At 60.4% G+C, this 10,963-nt stretch overlaps 2 protein-coding genes across 3 annotated transcripts in view; one reads left to right on the forward strand and one right to left on the reverse strand.

The window, feature by feature from the left end:
* The first annotated feature begins 48 nt into the window (after positions 1 to 48).
* Positions 49 to 2,442, forward strand: LOC102040945 (somatomedin-B and thrombospondin type-1 domain-containing protein-like). Of its 2 annotated transcripts, XM_031057448.1 has the most exons (5): positions 49 to 890; positions 978 to 1,083; positions 1,490 to 1,663; positions 2,037 to 2,157; positions 2,251 to 2,442. In XM_031057448.1, exons 1-4 carry the CDS (start codon positions 500 to 502, stop codon positions 2,140 to 2,142), a joined length of 777 nt encoding a protein of 258 aa, XP_030913308.1. In that variant the 5' UTR covers positions 49 to 499; the 3' UTR covers positions 2,143 to 2,157; positions 2,251 to 2,442. The 2 variants fall into 2 exon arrangements, with proteins under 2 accessions (XP_030913308.1, XP_030913309.1); XM_031057449.1 differs by lacking the exon at positions 2,037 to 2,157 and having other exon boundaries at positions 1,533 to 1,663.
* A 490-nt stretch (positions 2,443 to 2,932) lies between these two features.
* LOC106631821 (thyroid adenoma-associated protein homolog) overlaps positions 2,933 to 10,963 on the reverse strand; it is a 13,600-nt gene continuing 5,569 nt past the window's right edge. The window contains exons 14-34 of the mRNA XM_031057468.1: positions 10,885 to 10,961; positions 10,645 to 10,797; positions 10,444 to 10,553; positions 10,151 to 10,311; positions 9,716 to 9,882; positions 9,252 to 9,437; positions 8,634 to 8,785; positions 8,139 to 8,282; positions 7,750 to 7,854; positions 7,373 to 7,573; positions 6,967 to 7,117; positions 6,611 to 6,845; positions 6,240 to 6,479; positions 5,898 to 6,123; positions 5,571 to 5,777; positions 5,155 to 5,393; positions 4,876 to 4,950; positions 4,676 to 4,786; positions 3,972 to 4,238; positions 3,674 to 3,879; positions 2,933 to 3,566 (exon numbers count right to left, since the gene is read on the reverse strand). Of these exons, the coding sequence (XP_030913328.1) occupies positions 3,274 to 3,566; positions 3,674 to 3,879; positions 3,972 to 4,238; positions 4,676 to 4,786; positions 4,876 to 4,950; positions 5,155 to 5,393; positions 5,571 to 5,777; positions 5,898 to 6,123; positions 6,240 to 6,479; positions 6,611 to 6,845; positions 6,967 to 7,117; positions 7,373 to 7,573; positions 7,750 to 7,854; positions 8,139 to 8,282; positions 8,634 to 8,785; positions 9,252 to 9,437; positions 9,716 to 9,882; positions 10,151 to 10,311; positions 10,444 to 10,553; positions 10,645 to 10,797; positions 10,885 to 10,961 (3,706 nt within the window). The 3' untranslated portion in view covers positions 2,933 to 3,273. The remainder of the gene's footprint in view (positions 3,567 to 3,673; positions 3,880 to 3,971; positions 4,239 to 4,675; positions 4,787 to 4,875; positions 4,951 to 5,154; positions 5,394 to 5,570; positions 5,778 to 5,897; positions 6,124 to 6,239; positions 6,480 to 6,610; positions 6,846 to 6,966; positions 7,118 to 7,372; positions 7,574 to 7,749; positions 7,855 to 8,138; positions 8,283 to 8,633; positions 8,786 to 9,251; positions 9,438 to 9,715; positions 9,883 to 10,150; positions 10,312 to 10,443; positions 10,554 to 10,644; positions 10,798 to 10,884; positions 10,962 to 10,963) is intronic.

The raw sequence follows: 10,963 nt of genomic DNA on the forward strand, positions 1-10,963 counted from the left end.
CGGCGGCTGGGGACACTGGCCTGTGCTGCCGTGCTCGGCGGCGAGTGTTTGCTATTAGCCTCGTAATTTGAGTGATAACAGGATGTGTCTGGGGATGCTGGCTGGACTGGGTTTGTAGCAATGTCTCACTTGTCCCCTTTTTTCCATGCTGAATGTCAGGCTGGCCCCAGTGCAATGAGAGAGCTCGAAGGGGTGGCCTCTGCTCTGCAGCCGATGGTAGCGCTGTCACTGCAAGCCTGAGTGGTCAGTGTGGGACCCCGCAGGACAAGCCCCGGTGTCACCTCTGCTACTGTCACAGGCAGTGCCTTGCACAGGGACAGGGGAACCGGGAGCTGCACTGAGGGTGCCAAACAGGGCTCATGGCCTTAGGGAGTGCAGAACCAGCCTGCCCTGGGGACCCAAATCTGGGTAGGCAGACGCCGGCCACGGCCCCCTGACAATTCCAGCAGTCAGCCCTTCCTAATCTCCGCGGAGATTAGCAGAGTCCCAGCTCAGCGCGATGCACACAGCGATAAAGTCCTGTGGAAGCAGCTCACAAAGGCCATGCACTGGCAGGGGTCAGGGGAGAGGGGCTGCTGGGGTCACTCTGGCCCTTGCCCTTCCTCCCCTCTCCCCATCCCCTGTGCTGCAGCATCTCCCCTGCTCTGCTCTTTCCGTTGTTCATGACACTGAAACTCTTTCTTTTGCCTCTCCTCGGTCCCTGGCAGCGGTGGGCTGTGCTGTGGGGCCCTGGGGGCCGTGGAGCGGGTGCAGCTCCCCGTGCGGGGTTGGCAGCAGGGCCCGCAGCCGCCAGGTCACGGTGCCGCCCCGGCACGGCGGCGATCCCTGTCCGGACCTCAAGCAGCGCCGCGGCTGCCTGGGGCAGCACCCGACCTGCGGGACAGCCCAAGGTAACGGGGCTGCCTGCTGCCCTCCTGCTGCTGTCCCCGTGTGCTGCCGCCCCGAGGTGCCTTTAATCATCCCCGTGTCCCTCACAGCTGCTCTTCTGCCAGAGGTAGCCAAGATTCTCCCCAACTCCTTCAGCCAGGACTTCAGAGATCCCTGGCGAAGAGCTGGGCTGCCACTGCTGGAGGAGCCCTCTGGGTATGTGTGGGGTCAGGGCCCCTCTGTAACCCCCGTCCCCAAAGCCGGGGCCCCTCCTGCACCCCCTGCAGCCATGGCCTCTTCGCACCCCCAGACCCAGGGCCTTTTTGCTTCCCCCAGCTATTGCTTTTCTCCCTGCCCCAAACCACGGCCCCGTTGCACCCCCATACAAAACCATGGCCCTCTGCATGCACAATAGAACCACCATCCTTCCTGCCCTCCAAACCAGGATCCCTCTGCACCCCCAAGAGCCTTCCCTTCCCACCTCCCCAACCGAGCCCCCTCTGCCACCCCCCAAACCCACATCCCCTTTATACCCCAATCCATCAACAACCCACCCCAACCTCTGCCCTACCTTCCGACCACCATTTCCCCTCTTTTCTCCTCCCACGTTCCCCCTCCCCAGCTCCCCCCTCCCCAGCTCCTGCGGCTATTTCCGCCTGACCCAGGTGGGGCCCCCGTGCCGCGGGCGCGCCTGGAGCCGCCGGCTGCAGCGGGACAAACAGGTCTGTGTGGAATGCCGCGGGAATCTGCCCCACCGCCGTCCCCACTGCACCGGACACGGCCTGCAAGGAGCCAGGTAGGTGCTAATCTGTGCCATCCCCACCGTGGGATCTCTCCTGGAACATCTCTCCCTGTCTCTAAGGCATTATCCTTTTATATTCTAATTATAATATTTGTATACAAAGCTATAATTATAATATTTGTATACAAAGCTATGTTAAAGTATGCCACAATATTATAGTATACCATCATGTTATTAAATGGATCAGTAATATGTCCAATAAACATTTAAATAGAATAGAATATCTCTGTTGGAATGGACAATGATCATCTAGCCTGACTGCCATTATTATATATGTAATATAAACCCATATATAAAACTATATATGATTTTAAAAAATTGTATTTATTAATGGCACACCCTAGTTCTCACTGATTTTCCCTTCCAGGACATTTTGGGTGGCTGCTTCTGTGGTGGGGTGCCAGGGCTCATGGGTGCAGGAGGGCCTGCAGGAGGGCTGTGTCTGCTCCCCACCAGCTCTCATCTTTGTGTAGGATCACCCTGGGAAGGTGAGCTGAGCCTCCCCATGGCACCACTCCTTGCTGGGGAGGTGAGGAATTAAATAAAAATGTGCTCTCTTTCATAATTTCACCCTCCTGCAGGTTTGCTGTTCACCCTTGGTGCCAGCTCCATTTTCCATTAAATATTTTGCTGAAGAATGGAAAAACCCTTCTTATAAAGACTAAAAATAAGGGAATTGCTGAAGTGTGGTGATAAATGGTAGAAGAACAGCATGATGAAGTTAAGTCTGGGTGAGAAGACGATGTGGCAGTGACATGGTGTGACGATGTCATGCTCAGCCATGACATTATACTTACAAGCTGCAACTGGCAAGCAACGTGAGGATGGAGGCAGCATCCTTCCCCTTGTCTGAGCTCACTCGCTGCAGTATCAGGTGAGCCATGCAGGGCAGTTCAGCCCTGCTGGGCTTTGCAGAGAGGAATTAAACAGACACCCAAAGCCTGCACGCAGGCGATGGTGCCGGTGCCCAGTTCCAGCCATGGGGCTCAGCAGCCCCCACTGGAAGGAGTGAGGCTGGGCTGGGTGGTGTCCTTCCCCACTCCTCGCCCAGCACAACATGACCTTGCTGGTAGGGTCCCTGCTCCAGCTTTGGGTGGTGCTGCCACAGCCTGTGGTGGGAGCACGTGCCATGCCAGGGCTGGATCTTGCTCTACTGCAGGCACTGCCTGTTGTCTGTTTGCTGCCTCAGGACATTTCTGGCTCCTGCAGCCTGCTCTCACACCACGCTCCTGGGCAGGGGAATTAAAAGGCTTCAACACTGGGAATGTTCTTGGCCTCTTTATTTGGGATAAAAGCCCAAGTCGGCCAAGGACCAAAGTGCTGGTTAAAAAAACAGGTGGTGGGAGTTGAGCATAAGGGGGTGTGAGAGTTCTGGAGCACAGGTCCCCTCCTGCCAGCCAGAGTTGAGGGCAAGGAAGCCATGGACATGGGCCAAGGCAATGCTGTACTGGAGTCCTGAGTTGCAGAGTCAGAAACTGGGAACAAAAGTGAGTGTGTCCCACACTGTGAGTGGGGTTCTCCTGAGTTACACCACCAAACCTGCAGGCCTGGCTGCTGGTCAGAGAAAGCATTGAAATGGAGGGAGATGGCTGCAGGATTTCGTGTCACACTGCTGCATTCCTGGAGCTGTCAGTCCCTGACAGTGGTCCCAGCTCTCCTGGTGCATTGTCCTGCTTTGGCACAGGAGCCAGCCCATGCTGCACCAGCAGCCCCTGTACCAGCTCCAGCTCCTGCTCCAACTCCTGGGAGCCACAGCCCAGGCCTGGCATGGTGGTGGCACCTTCCCCCAGCACCTGCAGCACCTGTGCCACCAGCTGGGCCCTCACCAGCAGCACGGCCAGGGCTGTGTGGAGTTTGGCACAGCCCAGCGCCTTCATCCCCCAGCAGGCAGCAGGACCTGTGCGAGAGCAGGGAAGGAGCCGTGAGTGTGGCAGGGTCCCCCTGGGCAGAGCTGGCCTGGGAACAAGGACACTGCCTGTCCCAGGCACTCCACGCTCACCATACCTTGGCTCCAGCAGTGTTTGCAGTATTGCAGGTCCCTCAGCACACCGGGGCCTGTGGCTTCCAGCCACCGCAGAGCTGAGGCATGGACTGGGCTGCCAGTGGGAGCCTTCTCCAGGAGCTGCACCAGGACAGGGAGCAGCTGCTGTGCCAGGACAGCTGGCTCTGCAAAAACGTTGGGTTCATCCTCCTTGTACAGGCTGGCAGCTCTGGGGGGAAAGCAGAGGTGTGAGTGAAGCCAAGGGCTGGCCCCATGGTACCCCACACTCCCTCATGCCAGTCCACAGCTCCAGCAACTCACTTGTTGGCCTCCAGCTCCTCCACAACACTCCTGAGATCTAAGATGGGGATGTGTTGAAGTAGTGAGTTGAAGGTCTCAGGGTGCTCCCCGAACTCTCCCAGAAGGAGCTCTAGGAGGCTCTGGAGCCCCACATTGTCCTGCACAAAGATGCAGCCATCTTGGAGCAGCTCCTCTGGGCTCTGCCGCAGGAGGCTGGCGAAACCTGAGGCCTCGTGCCGGACCTCCCGCTCCTCATCTTGCAGAAGGTGAATGGCCATGTTTATCAGCCTGAGGAAAGGGAAGAGAAGGGAAGGGAAGCATACTGCATGCCCCAAAGCATCCCAGCCTGCTTGGAGGGGAGGATGAGACCTCAGGCGAATGCTTTTCTGAGGGACTTTTTGCCTGGACTGTGAAAGACACAGCCACCACCCAAAAGCTTTGGATGGTAGGGGTTGTGCTGGGGATTGAGGGACTCAGCCATGCCATCTGCTGCTCATAATGGACTGGCTGCTTGTATTAAAATGCCACCCACACATTTTTTTTTGTAGGCTCTGAGCTCTTGAGTGCCACTGATTTTTCAATGAGCGGGGTTTTCTTCAACACCCTTGAGTTTCTGCAGGGGGCACCTTTAGCAGAGTCCATTAACCTGCAGCAGGCTGGGGCTGGGGCTGCAGGGAGCAGTGCTGCAAGCACAGCCACCCCCAGAGATGGGCTGAGTGACCTACCTCAGAGCCACGGGGATGAGTGAAGGACGGGCAGCATGCAGGGATGGCTGCAGCACGCTGGGCCCTGCCAGCTGCAGGGAGCAGGAACCACGCAGGGATGGTTGCACCATCCTGTGCCCTGCCAGCTGCAGGGAGCAGGAACCACGCAGGGATGGCTGCACCATCCTGGGCCCTGCCAGCTGCAGGGAGCGGGCGGCCGCCAGCCGCCGCCGCTCCGACACTCCTCCAGCGCCGCACACCAGCGCTCCACCAGCACAACGTCCTCGTCCCCACACCTGCCAAGGCCAGGGAAGGAGAGCGAATTCAAGCACACCTTGCTGCTCCATTAGGGGACCAAAGGTCACCGGCTGGCCTGAGACTGCAGGAGCCAGGTGCAATGCTGTGATTTATGGGAGGGAAGTCAGGGCTGTTTCTAGTAAGGACTAAGGAAGAATCTGCTGGAAGAGTTGGGCAGCCCCCCAGCAGCAGCAAGGACCTACTGGTGGGCAAGCAGCAGGCTGGCAGCACACAGTGCCTGGAACAGGAGATCAGGCCCAGGACACTCAGCCTCCACCATGTGCAGCAGCATCTCCAGGCATGATCTTGAGGAGCCCTGGAGCTTACTGGAAGCTTCCTGGGACCATGATGAGGGATCTCTGTAAAGATGCAGCAAAGCCTCAAGGTACAATCTCAGGAACTCTTTGTCCCTTCTCTGTTGCAGCACCGACTGCAAGCTCTCCTAGTTGACAATGGGAAAGAAGGTACATGGTTAGTGGTCCTAGCACTGCAGGACCAGGCAAGTGCCCTGCACCCATGCACCCTCAGCCTGGGGAGCACCAAGCTTCTCAGCAATGGGATCTGTGTAGTGCACTGGGGCCCCCCAGCTTTACTTGGTGCCTTTTAAACCCCATCATACCAGCAATGTCAGCCCAAGAGCGTTCTCCACCTCCTTGCACGATCCTCCCTCCCCAGCAATCACCCAGCTCAGGATGGCAAGCTGGATGTCGGGGTTTGGCTGCTGTAGGAGTGAGCAGACAGCAGCAATGCGCTCACTGTCTGCCAGCCGGGCTGCCTCGCTGCACACAAAGTGGGCCATGGTTTGGTGGAGGATGGCTGAGCCCACCTGCAGGGAAAACCAGGATTCCCCTTCCAGTGCTCAGCCTGGAGCGATGGCTCCCCCCGTCCCTGCCCAGGCTCACTGCCAGTCAGGCACGGCCGTGACCTTCCTGGCACGAAACAGTACCTGTGGCTCGGCACAGCCTGATCTTCCCCCCTGCAGGAGGCTGCCCAGCTCGGTGCTGATGGTGTCATGGATGTACTGGGCGAAGCCAGGGCTGAAGGATGCGGGCAGGAGGGCGAGGACCTGGAGGAAGGCAGCGCGGACGAGGGGGCAGCGCTGGGCAGGGGTGAGCAGCCAGCCCCGTGCCTCCAGCTGCAGAGCCACGGGGTGCAGCGCCTCGGCCGACAGCCTGCGTGGAGACACAGCCTCACCACGGGGCAAGCGCCAAGATGGGCACTTCTGTGGCCAAAAGGCTGCGTTTGGCACAGGGTGAGCCCAGCTGGGGAGGCAGCATGGAACACTCACCCCCCGGTGCCCCTGGCACAGCCCAGCAGTGCCTGCATCTGCAGCAGGTGCCCATGGACGGCGTTGTGCGAGCGGATCTGCCCGGGTGCTGCAGGGAGCTGCCGGGCCAGCTGCAGGAGGAGCCTGCAGCGCTGGGGAGGGGCCACAACGGGCACCAGAGCCTTGGCAGCCATCGCTCGTACGGCGTAGATGGGGCTCTCTGCCAGCCCCAGCAGTGGCTCCAGGAAGGGAGCAGAGGGACTGTGGAGCAAAAAGGGCACCATGTGGTGATGCTCTGGCTGGAGTAAAGTCTCACAAGAGCCAGGGCCATGGGAGCCCTTCCGACTGCATGAGCTCTTGGCTGAGACACAGCATCCCCACTGCCCCCATACCTGCCAGCAATGTCAGCGCCAGGCTGCAGCTGGGCCAAGAGGGTGAGGATGGCATGGAGTGCAGGGTGCAGGCGGGGCCCCCCTGATGTTGGTGCTGTGGCCACTTTGAGCTCTCCGAGCAGCACAGTGCCCAGCTTTGGGTGCTGCCCGAGGAAGGCGTGCAGGCTCAGCCCCTCTGATGGGCAGCCGTCCCTGTGGCTCCATGGCTGTCCCAGCAGCCGGGATGTGAGGGCACCTGCAGGGACAGAGAAGGCAGTGTCAGGTCCCATCCAACCCTGCCAACCCCCTGCACTTCACCCCACACAGGCTCTGAGCCCTGGGGGCAGTGGGATGTCTCTCTCTCTGTCAGTACTCACTGAAGAGCTGGATGGCCGCGTTCCTCATGGCCCAGCAGGGCGAGCCCAGGCCCCGCAGTGCCAGGGCCATCATGGGAGTGGCGTGGCACAGCAGAGCCCCGCCCAGCCCCGCCCCGCGGACCAGCGTCTGCAGCACGTGGAGGGCACACACCTGGGGGGGACACAGGGGCACCATGTGGGGACAGGGCTCATGCTACCATGCCAAGGGAAGAGGGTGGGAAAAGACAGGGGAGCCAAAAGGCCATCAGCTCCCAGGCTGCCAGGCTGGACAGCACGACCAGGGCTGGGGGTTTTGCTCACTCGAGTTCTCACGGTCCCACACTGGGTACCTGGCACAGCTTAGGGGACCCAGCACAGATCACCCTGTCCCCAAAAGGGCTCCATCAGCCAGGAACACCACACTGACCTGCGGGAGGTCGAGGGTCTGGTCCCAGTCCTGGGGCAGTGCCGTGGCAGCCAGGCTCAGCAGGGTCTGGATGCAGCGGGTCAGGAGGGGCCGTGCCTGCGCCGGGGCCTCCCCGCTGACGATGCACAGGAAGAGCATGGGGAAGCCGGCAGCACGGCGCGTGATCGAGCTGCTCCGGGGCCCACCCAGTGCTTCCAAGCCCTGAGAGAGAAACAAAATCCACCTGAGATAAGGCTGGAAACCTGTCACCTGACACCTGCAGCTGCCCTGCCAGGAGGGCACCAGCATCTCAGCTGCCAGGAGGGTGCTTGCCCCAGGGAGTGCAGAAATGCCTCTGGAGCTCCCTGGGGAAACAAGAGGCACCATGAGTACTGTACCTGCTCCAGCACAGCCCGTGGGATGGCCTGCAGCTCCGGATCTGGGTGCTTCAGCAGTGCAGCACAGAACTTGGTGAAGCCCATGCTGCAGCCCTCCACTGCTCCCTGGGGCAGAGCAGTGTCAGGATGAGCACCCCAAAGGCTGCACCCACCAGACCTCCCATGCCCCCAGAAAACTCTTTGTGAAGGGGAAGAGCAAGTGACAAGACATTATGGTGTGGGAACGTGACAGGGTCTGGCACTGGGATCCCAGCCAGGGGACTTCTAGCCATCCCCACGTCCTGCCCCACAGCAGACCCTACCCCACTGCACTCACCCTCCCTCCCCCTCAGCATGGCAGGGCAGGGACAGGGCTGCAGGGATGGCCAAGGGGCCAGATCTGCCCTTACCCAGTGCCGGCACCGCAGCAGGATTTCCTGGAACACCCTGGTGGCCATCTGCAGGGTGGGGAGTGGCAGGAGGGGCCCCACTTCAGCAGGCAGTGCTGGGGATAGCAGCAGCTCAGCCAGGCCCCCCAGGAGCAGCCCAATCTCCTGGGAAGAAGAGGAAGGTCAGCAGGACTGGCAGGGAGGAGGAGAAGCTGGGATGGGTGGCAGCAGGGCTGCAAGCCAGGTAGCCTGGCTGTGCCACAGCAGGGGACTGTCAGTGTCTGGGAAGAAGCTGGGCTCCATTAGGGCAGAGAGGGGGCTGCTTTTGGGAGCCTGCTAGCTGCAGCCTTCCTGGAAGGGTGTGAGGACATCTGTGAGAGCACTGAAGTAAGGATAGAAATTCTCCCATGTTCATCTCCAGCGAATGGCCCAGGGGGAGGTGAAGCTGGGGTAGGCTGGATGACGGGTGCCATGCTGGGCTGCCCCTGTCCCAGTTCCATAGGGAGGATTCCCCACCTTCACTGACACCCAGCAGCACGTCAGGATCAGGCTGTGCTCCTCTGACAGCAGGACTGAGTCACCCTCCTCTTCCTCTTGTCCCTGGCCCTTCCCCAGCATGATGAGGGAGCCAATGGCATTGCCCATCTCTGCAAATGATGGGGCAGCAGCTGCAAAAGGAAAAGCCAGGTCTGAGCAGGGTGTAGGGCAGTGGGAGGTGGATGCTGCTGGGGTTTGGGAAGACCTGTAGTCCCCTGTCAGAATGCACACAACTGGCAATGGCTCCTACCCTGCCACATGCCCCACTCAGGAATGCAGCTGCATTTTTCCCACTGCTCTTTCCAAGGCCTGTAAGGTCTCTGCCAGCCCCTTCTTGCCCAACTGTTTTCATCTGGCAGGTGCCTCACTGCTCCTGGAAGTCTTTTGACTCCAGTGCTCCTGTTCTCCCATGGAATTGAGAAAGGGATCCAAAGCCAGGCCCAGCCCCACAATGGTCCCCTGCTAGAGGAACTGACCCCAAAGTGCATTCCCCCGGGGCTGGAGGGCTGCTGGGCCAGGGATGACTGTGATGGAGTAGTCAGTGGCTCCCAGGGATGGATTCCAGGGCTGGTTCTGCCGCCATGGGGACACACTCACCTTGCTCATCAGCACCAGGGCCTTGCTGGCTCTGCAGAGCCCCCAGGAGGAGGGAGGTGATGTCTCTCACTGTGGTCACGAGGCAGGTGAGGAGCTCCTGCCAGCTCTGCACCAACTCTGCTGCCTGCATGGAGACGGCCACCTCTGGCACCTGGAGCAGGCACCTGCGCAGGGCTGCGATGGCTCCTGCAGAACACCCAGCTCTGCTCATGTGCTGTCAGCACAGCCCTGCCTCTGCTGCCTGAGCCCGTGGCTGACGTGGCTCAGGGGCAGGGGAGTCAACAGGGCCCTGGGTGAGGGGTGTGCAAAGCAGGGGCAGTGCCAGAACAGGGAAACCAAGGCAAGGATGTGGCACCAGCAACAAGCTGTGGCCGGAGTCCTGCCATGATTCTGGGCTGCTCCAGGTCCCAGGCAGCTTCTGCAGGAGCTGCTCCCTGCCCTGCCCTGCCCAGCTGGGGCCGTACCGTGCATCGGCGCGGTAGCTGCTGCCCGCAGCAGGTCCTGGTGTGCCACCTTGTACTGGGCCTGCAGCACGTGCAGCAGGTGCTGGGCAAAGCACAGCCCTTGGCTGGGCAGTGTCAGGGCTGCCTCAGCCTCCAGGGACAGGCTCTTCATGGTGCCACTGTCTGACCTGGGGCAACAGGCAGATCCTGCTGTGAGTACCAGGGAATTTCTTGCCCATCTTGCTCTTCTCCTTCCTCATTTCCTCTCCATCTTGTTCAGCCCCTTCCTCTCCTGATGCAGACTCCTGCACCTCAGCCCTCCCCAGCTGCCCACTGCAAGGCTATTGCAAACCCCCTCTGTGACCACAGACTGGTGAAGCACCAGTGCTGCCAACACACTCTTGGAGGTTCCTGTGCCACCACAGGGAGAGAGAGGGGCATGCCAGGAGCTCATACTTCTGCAGGATGGTCTTCATCAGCACAGCTCCAGCTTCAGCCTCCTGCACTCGGGGGCTGCCCAGGGTGTCCTGGGCCAGCTGGAACAGAGCCAGGGCAATGGGCTCAGGGAATGTGGCAGGCAAGTAGCGGACAAGCAGCTCCGAGGCCAAGTCTCTGATCTGCCAGGACAGAGAAGACATGGGGAAAACTGGGACATGGGAGAATGGGAACCATGGTGGGCTTCTCCCCTGAGCCTGCTGGAGGCCAAGGCAGGCATCTGTATCACCTCCCTTTGGCTTTATGAGGCTCACCTCGTTAGTGCTGTCCTGCAGGCAGCTCAGCAGTGCCAACAAATTGGGCTGGGAGAAGAGCTCCCAGCAGCCTCTCTGCCTGGCGTAGCTCAGCAGCGTGGCCATGGTCCCTGTGATGGGGACACGGGGTGGTGGGGTGGGACTGGCTGGGAGTATCCCCACAGCTGCAGGTGATACTCCAGGGAGCTTGCCTGTACTCACGTGGGGGCTGGCCTTTCTTCCTGTCAGGGCTCCAGGTGTCTGTGCAGGTCTCCAAAATAGCAGCCAGGAGGAGCAGAGCCGTCTTCTTCCTCTGGTAGTTGGAGCCTGGGCTGAGGGAGGCGATGCTGAGCTGCAGCAGCCATTCCACAAAGCCTGTGGGCAGAGAGCATGGCAGCAAGGGATGCCGGGCACATGTGAATCTCCCAGGGCTGTGGTGCAGGTGCTCAGTGCCCGCCTCACCTACTGCCTGGGCGAGCTGCTCTGCTCCCTCTGCCGGCCCGGAGCGCCGCGGCGCCTTCCCCCGCAGCTGGGCCAGCGA

Source organism: Geospiza fortis, unplaced genomic scaffold (assembly GCF_000277835.1).
Source record: "Geospiza fortis unplaced genomic scaffold, GeoFor_1.0 scaffold408, whole genome shotgun sequence".
Classification (NCBI taxonomy): domain Eukaryota; kingdom Metazoa; phylum Chordata; class Aves; order Passeriformes; family Thraupidae; genus Geospiza; species Geospiza fortis.

Bases quoted from the DNA above. Each gene is read 5' to 3' on its own strand.
- LOC102040945 (XM_031057448.1), top strand. From the start codon at position 500: ATGCACACAGCGATAAAGTCCTGTGGAAGCAGCTCACAAAGGCCATGC. The intron at 891-977 runs GTAACGGGGCTG...TGTCCCTCACAG, and splicing joins GACCTGCGGGACAGCCCAAG to CTGCTCTTCTGCCAGAGGTA. The intron at 1,084-1,489 runs GTATGTGTGGGG...CCCCCTCCCCAG, and splicing joins CTGCTGGAGGAGCCCTCTGG to CTCCCCCCTCCCCAGCTCCT.